At 39.6% G+C, this 13313-nt stretch overlaps 1 protein-coding gene across 1 annotated transcript; it reads left to right on the forward strand.

The window, feature by feature from the left end:
* Positions 1-11698: 11698 nt before the first annotated feature.
* Positions 11699-12797, forward strand: LOC131230840 (glutaredoxin-C1-like). The gene has a single exon (XM_058226848.1). The coding sequence runs from the start codon at positions 12060-12062 to the stop codon at positions 12369-12371; it is 312 nt and encodes a 103-aa protein (XP_058082831.1). The 5' UTR covers positions 11699-12059; the 3' UTR covers positions 12372-12797.
* The last annotated feature ends 516 nt before the right edge of the window (positions 12798-13313 follow it).

Consider the following 13313-nt stretch of genomic DNA (forward strand, 5'->3'; position numbering starts at 1 on the left):
CTATGTATTTTGTATTGGAGGAAAAACACTCTTTTTATAGTATGATTACAACCTATTGATAGGCAATATACACAGCTGTAAGAAAGATCCTAGGTGTTAAATATAGTCCTAGGTGCTAAATATAGGATATTACATAGCTAGAGAGATTTACGATCTAATATGTGGCTTAATCGAATTAAAATAATAAATATTTTAAAGGATCGTCTTCACATATCCTTCGAAACTTAGCCATAATTTTAAACTTCTCTGTAGTATCATATTAAATAACCATGCAATTTTAATAATAAAATAATTAAATTAGAGTATTTTTTAATCATACATATAAATTGTCAATTAGAATGATAATTTGAATAGCTTACTTATAGCTAATTATATGGCCCGTGTGAAATTTCTCAGTTCCTGTGTATCATCATCCTACTCTGCCAGAGTACGAAGTTTTTCCCTTTACTATTCAAGCTCCGGTCACTGTCACAAGCTGGTAAGAGAGGAGAAATTTCCTACTGTATGACCCATTTATGGCCCACAGACCTTTTTAAGCCCACTTATTTTTAGCTCCCAAGAATAAGCCCCAGCTATACGGACAGCTTTTCAAGGTCGAAAATGCCCCTGCTTTTCAAAAATGTGATTTCTAAAAGCTGGGGTTTCCTATGGCTACGGATTATAACCGTAGCCCCTGCTTTTTCGATAAGTCCTTCAATATGTATCGAAGGTCTTTCGATATGATCAAAAAGGATCCAGAACTGTCCAGCAATTTTGCCTCAAAAATCCTGCAATTTTCGATACATATCGAAGGGTATTCAATATGTATCGAAAGTATTTTTCCCTATGGCTACTAATTATAACCATAGCCATAACTATAGTGTCGTGGCAATCTGTACTTTTTTTTTTTTTACATGGAGAACTTTATTCTACCTACATTTTTCTCTAATACATATTTATTTAAATATGTATATATAAGCATATAAAATTTTTTCTCTTTTTTTCATTTCTTTGTTTATTCATTTAACAAAAATATCTTCTAAACCAAAATTAGTTACTTGACGTACCATAAAAGATTTTGAGGTAGGAGAAGCTACTTTAGACAACCAACCTGGTCATTTTCATAGATTCCACCAAGTCAATGGTCAAAAATCCATTTCATTCACTTTGCGGTCAATTTCAATCTGTTCATGGTCAATTTCATTCATTTCATTCACTTCGTGGTCAATTTCATTCACTTCGCAGTCAATTTCAATCAATTCGCGGTGAATTTCATTAACTTCGTGGTCAATTTCATTCACTTTGCGGCCAATTTCAATCACTTCATGGTCAATTCCCTTCATTTCACAGTCAATTCCCTTCATTTCACAGTCAATTCCATGCATTTCATGATTAATTCCGGCGATTCCCCATCACTTCACGGTCAATTCGATTCACTTCACGATCAATTCCCTTCACTTCACTGTCAATTCCATGCATTTCACGGCCAAATCCCTTCACTCCACGGTCAATTCCCTTCATTTCACGGTCAATTCCCTTCATGGTCAATTCCATGCATTTCACGGTCAATTCCCTTCATGGTCAATTCCATGCATTTCACTGTCAATTCCCTTCACTTCACGGCCAATTCCCTTCATTTCACGGTCAATTTCATGCATTTCACAGTCAATTTTGGCGATTTCCCTTCACTTCACGGTCAATTCCCTTCACTTCACAGTCAATTCCTTTCATTTCATGGTCAATTCCCTTCATTTCCTGGTCAATTCCATGCATTTCACGGTCAATTACGGCAATTTCCCTTCACTTCATGGTTAATTCAATTCAATTCATGGTCAATTTCCTTCACGATCAATTCAATTCATTTCACGGTCAATTCCCTTCACTTCACGGTCAATTCCATGCAATTTACGGTCAATTCCGACGATTCCCCTTCACTTCACGGTCAATTCGATTCATTTCACGGTCAATTCCCTTCACTTCACGATAAATTCCGTGCATTTCACGGTCAATTCCTTTCACTTTACGGTCAATGCCCTTCATTTCACGGTCAATTCCGGCGATTCCCCTTCACTTCACGGTCAATTCCATGTATTTCACAGTCAATTTGTGGCAATTCCCCTTCACTTCACGGTCAACTCAATTCATTTCATGGTTAATTCGTTTCACTTCACGGTCAATTCCATCCATTTCACAATTAATTTCCTTCACTTCACAGTCAATTCAATGTGTTTCACGATCAATTCCCTTCACTTGACGGTCATTTCCGTGCATTTCACGGTCAATTCCCTTCATTTCACGGTCAATTCCATGCATTTTGCGGTCAATTCTGGCAATTCCCCTTCACTTCACGATCAATTCAATTCATTTCACGGTCAATTCCCATCACTTCACGGTAAATTCCATGCATTTCACTCCATTCACTCCCTTACACTCAAATACACGTCTAAACTCATCTTTGCCATCCCTATGGAGATTTAATGAAGAAAATGGGTGAAAAGAAGGAATAGGGATGGCAGAGATGAGTTCGGACGTGTATTTGAGTGTAAGGGAGTGAATGGAGTGAAATTGATAAAGCACTGACATTTTTGACCTGTGAAAAGCTGTTTGGGAGTGGATGCATCGTAGAGAAAGAAGGAAATGGAGTGAATGAAGTGAAGTGGACGCGCCATGCTATAAATACACACGTTTCTTCAATATATCAAAGGTCACTCAATATATTAAAGGGAGTCCAATGGTCCAGACAAAAGGTTTGATAGTTTTTCGAGGTATTTGCAATCAAATAAACTTCGAGTGATATCGAACTGTACTTCGATATATCGAAGGTCACTCGATATCATCGAAAATTTGTTTTAAATGAACATAAGGTCTCTGGACAATTTTGGGTCATTTTCGATATATCGAAGAATATCATATCGAAGAGGTTTCGATATATCATAAAATGCAGTGAACGGTTTAGTACGATAACATTGAATAGACTTTGATATTATCGAGAACTTAAGCTCGATATCATCGAGTAGTCTTTGATAACATCGAAGAGCACTTGATAATTTTACCTTTGACATCATCAATGAATTCAAGGTCTTTATAATTGAGTAAACTTCGAGTGATATCGAACTGTCCTTCGATATATCTATGGTTACTCGATATCATCGAAAATTCATTTTAAATTAACAAAAACTCCCTGGACAGTTTTGGGTTTTTTTTGGATATATCGAAGAATAGCATATTGAAGCGGATTCAATATATCAAAAAATTCAGTGAATTTTTCATGTATAAATTGCTGGACGAAACTGATTTTGTTATGATAACATTCGTTATTTAATGAAGAGACTCACTCACGATAACATCAAGTAGTTTTCAACGACATCGAAGAGCCCTTCAAAATTGTAGGTTTTGTTTTGAAGAAATTCAAGGTCCTTGTAATTGACTGACATTCGATGATATCAAATTCAAGGTCCATGTAATCGACTGAAATTCTGGATAGTTTTTTCACTTATAAGATCATAACGAATTCTGTGAAATGCATGGAAATGACTGTGAAGTGAAGGGATTTAATCGTGAAAGGCATGAAATTGACCGTGAAGTAAAGGTAATTGACTGAGAAATGCATTGAAATGACCATGAAGTGAAGGGAATTGACCATGAAGTGAAGGGATTTGACCGTGAAAGGCATGAAATTGACCGTAAAGTAAAGGGAATTGATCGTGAAATGCATGGAAATGACCGTGATGTGAAGGGGATTGACCGTGAAATGAATAGAAATGACCGTGAAGTGAAGGGGAATCGCCGAAATTGACCGTAAAATGCATGGATTGACCGTGAAATGAAGGGAATTGACCAGGAAATGCACGGAATTGAGCGTGAAGTGAACGAAATTGACCGTGAAATGCATGGAATTAACCGTGAAGTGAAGGGGAATCGCAGGGATTGACTGTGAAATGCATGGAATTGACCGTGAAGTGAAGGGAATTGACCGTGAAGTGAAGGGAATTAACCATGAAATGCATGGAATTGACCATGAAGTGAAGGGAAATCGCCGGGATTGACCGTGAAATGCATGGAAATGACCGTGAAGTAAAGGGAATTGATCGTGAAATGCATGGAAATGACCATGAAGTGAAGGGGATTGACCGTGAAATGAATAAAAATGACCGCGAAGTGAAGGGGAATCACCGGAATTGACCGTAAAATGCATGAATTGACCGTGAAATGCACGGAATTGAGCATGAAGTGAAGGGAATTGACCATGAAATGCATGGAATTACCGTGAAGTGAAGGGGAATCACCGGAATTGACCGTAAAATGAATGGAAATGACCGTGAAGTGAAGGGAATTGACCGTGAAATGCATGGAAATGACCATGAAGTGAAGAGAATTGACCGTGAAGTGAAGGAAATTGACCGTGAAATGCATGGAATTGACTGTGAAGTGAAGCGAATTAACCGTGAAATGCATGGAATTGACAATAAAGGGAATTGACCATGAAATGCATGGAATTGACCGTGAAGTAAATTGACCATGAAGTGAAGGGAATTGACCGTGAAATGAATTGAATTGACCGTGAAGTGAAGGGGAATCACCAGAATTGACCGTGAAATGCATGGAATTGACCGTGAAATGCACGTAATTGACCATGAAGTGAAGGGAAATCGCCGGGATTGACCGTGAAATGCATGGAAATGACCGTGACGTAAAGGGAATTGATCGTGAAATGCATGGAAATGACCATGAAGTGAAGGGGATTGACCGTGAAATGAATAGAAATGACCGCGAAGTGAAGGGGAATCGCCGGAATTGACCGTAAAATGCATGGAATTGACCGTGAAATGCACGAAATTGAGCATGAAGTGAAGGGAATTGACCATGAAATGCATGGAATTACCATGAAGTGAAGGGGAATCGCCGGAATTGACCGTAAAATGAATGGAAATGACAGTGAAGTGAAGGGAATTGACAGTGAAATGCATGGAAATGACCATGAAGTGAAGAGAATTGACCGTGAAGTGAAGGAAATTGACCGTGAAATTCATGGAATTGACTGTGAAGTGAAGCGAATTAACCGTGAAATGCATGGAATTGACAATAAAGGGAATTGACCATGAAATGCATGGAATTGACCGTGAAGTAAATTGACCATGAAGTGAAGGGAATTGACCGTGAAATGAATTGAATTGACCGTGAAGTGAAGGGGAATCACCAGAATTGACCGTGAAATGCATGGAATTGACCGTGAAATGCACGTAATTGACCATGAAGTGAAGGAAAATCGCAGGGATTGACCGTACAATGCATGGAATTGACCATGAAGTGAAGGGAATTGACAGTGAAATTATTGAAATTGACCACGAAGTGAATGAAATTGACCGCAAAGTTAATGAAATCCACCGTAAACTGATTGATATTGACCACGAAGTGAATAAAATTGACCGCGAAGCGAATGAAATGAATGAAATTAACCGCGAACTGATTGAAATTGACCGTGAAGTGAATGAAATGGATTATCGACCAGCGACCAGATGGAATTGAAAATAACCAAGTTGGTTGGCTAAAGTAGTTTATCATACCCCAAAATCATATATGGTACTTCAAGTAACTAATTTTGGTTTAGAAAATATTCTTGTTAAATGAATAAAGAAAGAAATGAAAAAAAAAACTTATATGCTTATATATACATATTTATATAAATATGTACTGAGAAAAATGTATGTAGAATAAAGTTCTCCATGTATTTTTTAAAAAAAAAGAGAGAGAGAGAGAGGTGTATAGAATGCTGTGGTACTACGGTTATGCCACACTACGGTTATAATCCGTAGCCACAGGATCTTAGCTTCTTTTTTTCTCCTATTATAATCCCCACTGCTTTTTGGGGGTCCTATTATGAGGTATGTGTTATATCAAAACCGGCCATCTATTTGGTGAACTCGTATTAAGACTTGAGACAAAAAATAAGACAGATCTAGCTATCAAGTGCACCACACTGTAAAAGGCAGTGGAGGATTGAACATCTACCATTGAAACCCTTTTAGGGGTTGCAGAAGTTTTGGATCAATATGAAATTTGTTTTTCCTCTTCATCCATGTCTTTGTGACCTTAGAATAGATTAGATGGAAAATAAATGTTATGGTGGGCCCTACAAAATATTTAACAGTGAAAATCAATTTTCCCGCTGCTCTTTGTGGTGTGGTTAGTTGATCTTTGGATATGAATTTTTTTATATAACGTTCCGAAATGATCTCGAAATATGGATGAACGTTGTGGATATAATAAATACATAACTGTGGGGCCTACGTAACTTTGATCTCTTTTGAACCGTTCGCACAACTCGGAGTTCGCGCTCGTCTTCGAGCACCAGGCGATCCGCCTCCGTAAGGAAAGCGGAGGCATTTTCGACCTGAGAAATGGGGCCGTACAGCTGGGGTTATCCCGGAGGTAAAAAGCAAGTGGGCTAAAAAAGATTATTGGGGGCATATATGGGTCGTACAGTTGGAAATTTCTCGTAAGAGTGGAAACGGATTGGCTACTCCCCCTGACATCAGCCCGGGGCCTGGTGGTCGGTGCTCTGTGAGCCCTACCATGATGTATGTGTTTCATCCATTCCGTTCATCCATTTTTAAAGATTATTTCAAAATGACTTTAAAAATTAGGGCTATATACCTCTCAGGTGGTCCACACCACATGAAAACAATAGTGATTGGATATCTACCATTAAAATCCTTCTAAGGCCCACTGTACTGTTTATTTCATATCCAATCTGTTGATTAGGTCATACAGGCCCAGATGAAGGGAAAAAACAAAAATCATCTTGATCCAAAGTTTTTATGGCCCCTAAAATGTTTTTAATGGTCAACGCTCATTCAATACTGTTTCCATGTAATGTGGTTCATTTGAGACTGGGATATATCTAATTTTTGGTCTCATATGGTAAAATGATCTGTAAAAGTAGATGGTCTCAATATCTGTTTCCATCTTGTTTTTAATGGTGGGCGTCACTGTCCCCACTCTTTTCTATGCTGGGGTCCACTGGAGCTTTGGATTTAACTCATTCTTTGGATATTGCCTTAAAATGATCTCTCCATATGGTAAAATGATCTCTCCAAGTTCCAATCCCAGGATCCTACAAAGAGGATTTTCCAACATATATTTGTCTCATATGAAGCATAACCACAAGTATACCTAAATCATAAAGGCAACATCATCATCACATATCCACTAATATAATCATTTGAATGCAATGATGAAAGGGAAATACATATATAAAAAATCAAAGCTCCAGAAGACGATGCGTGCTCTAAGCTCTACTCTGCTGCAACCTAACATCACCTGCATGCATCTATCGTGCATAAGCTTATAGAAAGCTTAGTGGGTGGTGAAAGTGTATGGGCAAAATAAGTACTGGGTATACAATACAATGCCATAAATCATACAATATTGAAATAGGCGAAAATATTGACAAAATCATGAATCATACGATATCAGAGTAAACAGAAATATACTGATAAGATCATGAATCATACGATATCAGAATAAATGAAAATATACTAATAAGATCATCAATCATACGATATTAAAGTAAGTAGAAATATACTAATAACTCCATGAGTGTTATTAACCGTACTAAGGCTATGCGATGTAATGCAATATGCGGTGCGAATGAAATGAACAAGCTAGAGTAAATTCAGGATGATAGTACGTAGTATCGCAGGCTATGGGGTCCATCACAAGGGACTTCTATACAAACCAATCCTATACCTAAATTTGGATAGTCAGACTCAATGTGGTAAACTCTTGATCTCTGGTTAGTCATGCGCCCCAACTGAAATCCTGACCATTGCAAAGGTACACGTAACAAATAGTTGCACACCACCAACTTGAATGAATAGTGAATGAATGAATGAGTATGTAACTCATGCCCAATAAGTCCACATATCAGCACCATACATCTCTGAGATGGCTACCGCTCCAGCCGGCCACGTAGCCCAGCGAGTGGAAAAGACCTCACTACCCGCCTGCCAGTAGTATACCAATGCCTACACGGCTCGTTGATAGCGGACCCGCTTGGGAGCTGGTCAAACTCAGCTTAGCATATAGCCCCCTCACTCAGGCAGATAAGGCCACACCCCCTCCTAACTGACCATGACATAGTGGGAGACGTGGCCTACTGGTATTCGGTACTCGAGCGCTCATGTAGTCACTCAGTTTTGACGTTGGGGCATCTCTTGGCCTTGAAGGTTTAGGGACTTTCACCCACGAACATTCAAAGTGCCCAGATGTTCGAACCAAACATTATCGGTATCCCATCTGGCCATCCACGACATGCGTGTGGAGGTCACAGCCCTGATGTCGCTAGGGAGTACTATCACTAACATCTTGGTAGGACCCACTTAGCATCCCAGCGGAAGAATTTCATGTGAAAAGGCTTCCGCTACATCCTTCAAAGAGTTAGAGAATAGGGTGAAGCAGTGTGCGAGAGAAGGAAACTCGCTTTTTCAAGCTTGCGCTAAGAGCGCCTTCATCCAGACCGTCTGCCTTATCCGGTGGTTGATAAGAAGGTTCATACGTGATGACGTGCGAACCAGTGCGTAGCTGAGAGTTCCTCATATATATATATACGGTCCTTATCCGGTGGTTGATAAGAAGGTTCATACGTGATGACGTGCGAACCAGTGCATAGCTGAGAGTTCCTCATATATATATATATATATATATATATATATATATATATATATATATAGGGAAAAGGTACTATATGCTCGACCGTATTATACCTTCCATAAGGTCGAGTGTTGGCGGCACGTTATTGTTCAGATGGTGAAAATTTTAAACAAATGAGGAGATTTTATAGGAAAATTGGAGAAATAAAACTGGTGAAACAGGTTATTAAAATATCCCTCCACCTCTCTCACGCGTATTTTCTGTGAAAGCCTTGCGCCCGCTGATGAAACCTTCCTAAGGCCCACCCACTATGATGTTTATATGAGATCCAACTTATTCATAAGTTAAGACACGCATGAAAGAAGGGAAAACACAAATTTCAGCTTGACCGAAAACTTTTGTGCCCCTTAGAAAATTTTAATGGTGGGCATCACTTTATCCACCGTTTTCTGTAGTGGGTATATTCCGGCTTTGGATCTAACTCATTCTGTCTCATGCCTTAAATTGATATCTCCAAGTGAATGGACACTATGGATATAACACATACATCATGGTGGGTCCCACAGAACTTGGTGACGTAACCTATCCGTAGCTAATTTGCGTCTAGTAGCGTTGGAGTCCATGACGGCTTTTAATAGGACACGTATTACGTCGTCCGAACGGGCAGGGCTGTATGGGGCCCACCGTGATGGAAGTGCTTTATCCACGCCATTAAAAGATTTTCTCATATCATTTTAAGTTATCATCCTAAAAATGAGGCAGGTCCATAGCTCCAGTGGACCACAATAAAGGAGGTTGTACTAATAATGACACTTACTGTTGAAACCTTTCTAAGTGCCAGTATTATGTTGTTTTACCATCCAACCTATTCATAAGGTCATGTAGACATGGATGAATTGAAAACACAATTATCAAGTTGATCCGAAACTTCTCCAGCTCGCAAGAAGTTTTTAATGGTGGACGTTCAATCCCCACCTTGTGGTCCACTTAAGCCTTGGACCCGCTTCATTTTTTGACTCATATATTAAAATGATATGAGAAAATCTTTGAACGGAATGGATAAAACACTTACATCACATTGGGCCCCATAGAGCCCTGCCCAACGGATCACCATACGGGCGGGTGTAGGACGCAATCTGCTTTCCTTTTGATATGGAAGTGAATGTAGGCGGCTCAGATACCGGCGGGTTGAGTAGCAAGTCGGCTACAGAAGTTACGTCACCAAGTTCTGTGGCCCCACTATGATGTATGTGTTGTATCCACATTGTCCATCTATTTTAAGATATAATTTTAGGGCATGAGACAAAGAACGAGGAAGATAAGAATCTGTAGTGGACCCCACCACAGAAAATAGTGGGGAGAGTGATTGCCACTGTTGAAACTATCCCAAGGCTCACCATAATGTTTATTTGAAATCTAACCTGTTCAAAAGTTAAAAAAGACATGAAATAAGAGAAAACACAAATATCAGCTTGATCTAAAACTTTTGTGGCCTTTAGAAGTTTTTAATGGTGGGCGTCACTGTCCCCACTCTTTTCTATGCTGGGGTCCACTGGAGCTTTGGATTTAACTCATTCTTTGGATATTGCCTTAAAATGATCTCTCCAAATGGATGGAAAATTCTGTCCATCATATGGGCCCCAATACGTTTGATTTAATCCCAAAAAGTCAGGCAGATCGAAAACGAAAGTGGACCACACCACAGGAACAATTTGAGAGAGGACGCTTACCATAGATTTTCTAAGGGGCCATCTTGTTGTTTTAATGCCAACCAATACTCATCCACCTCACTTGAAGGGATACCACAAAAGCACATCATTCTGAAATCGCCCAGTAGAACCGACGGTCAGAAGTTGCTCCTAGCGTAGCCGACATGAGTTTTGGGTGGGTCTGACTTTTGGACCGTGGCTGCGACAATGATATGCCAAACGCGAGTTTTTGGTTTGTCTGACTTTCATACTGTCAATGTACGCGACGTTGACAGTACCAAGTTAGCCACTAGACAGTGCTATGTGTGCCCACTATAATATATGTTTTTTTTTGTCTCTACTGTCCAGAAGCCCTAAAATGAGACAGATCCAAATTTCAAGTCAACCACAACATAGGAAACAGCGGCAATTAAAGGACCACTATTAAAAACTTTTCAGGGCCACTGTAATGTTTATTTGCCATCCAACCTATTGATTATGTCACAAACGCCTGTCAGCTACATCTTAAACTTGTGGCTTTAAAAAGTTTTTAATAATAGGCATTCAATCATCACTGTCATCACTCTTCCTGAGGTCTATGTAAGATTTGGATTATTTTTGGACTCATGCCATAAAATAAACCTAAAAAATAATAGATAAAACACATACATCATGGTGGGCCCATAGAGATTTGACACCAGCTAGCCGGTAGGTGTTGGGGTCACTGACTAAACCGCATTAGTCCTCACTATGCTGATATTGTCTGCTTTGATTGAAACCTCACGGTTTTGGTTCCCAAGTTTATCCCCAAAGGCCCCGTTACAGGGAAGGGTGGAACCGCACTTAGAACCAGAATCTCGAGTATTCATCCATCATATGTGGACTAAATCAAGGCCCTAACTAAATGGAGCGATAGTTTCGAATAGTGGCGATATTTTCTAACAGCTGAAGCTGCACCCTCGCCTGAACACTGAACCCTCGTTTGGACCACAGCCCGAATAACCAGGGCATTAGAATGTCATCCATGCATTAAGTAGGACCCACAATAATGGTAACACCATAGCCAATTGTTGTGCCCGTATCTCATGATGGGCCATGTCATCCATGCATTACGTGGGACCCACAATAATGGTAACACCATAGCCAATTGTTGTGCCCGTATCTCTTGATGGGCCTACATCAAAATATTTAGAGAGGACATTAGGGGTATATTGGACACATAATAAATAAATTAAAAACAAAAAAAGAAAAAAAATCTAGGGCGAAGATAAGGGGCATATTAGGCACGCATCAAAATATGCACGGAACATTCCCTTTTCTAATTTTATCTGAGAAATGCAATCCACCACCCCCATCGACATGTATAAATATATCATGTGACAAGTCCAAGATCATCACACCCACTCCACTTTCTCATATTTCTTCTCTAACTTTCAAGAATTCAACTCTTTCTAGTAGAGTAATTCGCAGTCGAATCACTTGAACACTGATCAACGGCTACAATTGTTGTCTTTCTTGTCGAATCAAAAGCCTTCCAATCACCCCCTCTTTTTCTTGATCGCCAAAGGTTCTAAATTCAAACATTCAGGAGCAATTCTGCCAAAACTCCGTTTTTCTTAATTGATTTCAGTTGGGTTTTGATTAGGTGTCTCTCTTGCCTTTCTTTCTTTCCTTCCCTTTAATCATCTATCTCTATCCAAATCTTCCTACATTTGGAGTTATTTCCTTGTGGTCATTGAAATGGAAGATGTGAGAAGATTGGCCGCTAAAAGTGCAGTAGTCATCTTCAGCTCGAGCACATGTTGCATGTGTCACGCCGTCAAGAGGCTCTTCCGCGACCTTGGGGTCAATCCCACCATTTATGAGCTCAATGAGGAACCGAGCGGAAGGGAAATGGAGGGGGCACTAGTCGAGCTACTAGGTCATGGCCCAGCTGTGCCAACGGTGTTTATAGGAGGACGCTTGGTGGGCCCGACCGATCGGGTCATGTCTCTCCATCTCAATGGATCTTTAGTCCCACTGCTTAAAGCAGCAGGAGCTCTTTGGCTATAGTAATAAAAGATACTGCTTTGATACCATGTAAATAAAGTAAAAGTCACCCTATTACATCGGAGGTGGAAGGAAATGTCCAATCGTATACTTATGTTTGGATGCACCATCAAACTAAGTTGCAGCAACGAACCACTTGTTATTGCAATTTGTGCAACCAAACAAGACCATAGTAGAATTTTCACTTTTTAAAAAAAAAATATATTAAATTTTCTTCTCTTTTACTATCTTTGTAAAGGAGTTTTCCCGTTACAACTATCAATGGAGGAAGAACTTTTTGTCTTCCCAGTGATGTTATATCAAGCCTTTTTCTTATTCTATGCGATGGTCGCGAATCAAGCACTGAGGAAGAAAGATATAAAAATGCTTTGATCAGGTACTATAAAGTTATAAAAAATTATATGATGTATGGTGGAGATCTTTAGAATATATTGATCAAGTGGTTTTGGAGAAACGTGAGCCATCGATCTAGATTGGATGGTGATGAGGACTAGAGTGGGGCAGCAGGATTTAGAGGGCCCCACATTTCATCACCACATGGTGTCGATCAGATTGTGATGAGAATCATTTGCAATGAGACATGGGTGTTTATTTCATTCCATATTAGTGGCAATATAATTCCAGTAGATATGTGATGATGGTCCATTCATGGAGGATTGGAAAACAACACTGGCTTGGAAGCATGGGGCCCAGTCGTCCAGTAGAGTATGATCATTGATACATATGCACTAAAAATCGCTCACATGGAAACGAAATTAATTGAAATTAAATCGTCCAAATCGTAGATCGTCATTAGATAGATCATAAGGGAGTAGATTAGGCGTGGCCCGGCCTCACGCAAGTGGGAGCTGACCTCACCATGGGCCCCACGTTGATGTATGTATTCCACATCCATACCGTCCATCCATTTTGTGAGATCATTTTAGAGTATGATCCCAAAAATGA

Source organism: Magnolia sinica, chromosome 17, assembly GCF_029962835.1.
Source record: "Magnolia sinica isolate HGM2019 chromosome 17, MsV1, whole genome shotgun sequence".
Taxonomy (NCBI): Eukaryota; Viridiplantae; Streptophyta; class Magnoliopsida; order Magnoliales; family Magnoliaceae; genus Magnolia; species Magnolia sinica.

Bases quoted from the DNA above. Each gene is read 5' to 3' on its own strand.
- LOC131230840 (XM_058226848.1), top strand. From the start codon at position 12,060: ATGGAAGATGTGAGAAGATTGGCCGCTAAAAGTGCAGTAGTCATCTTC.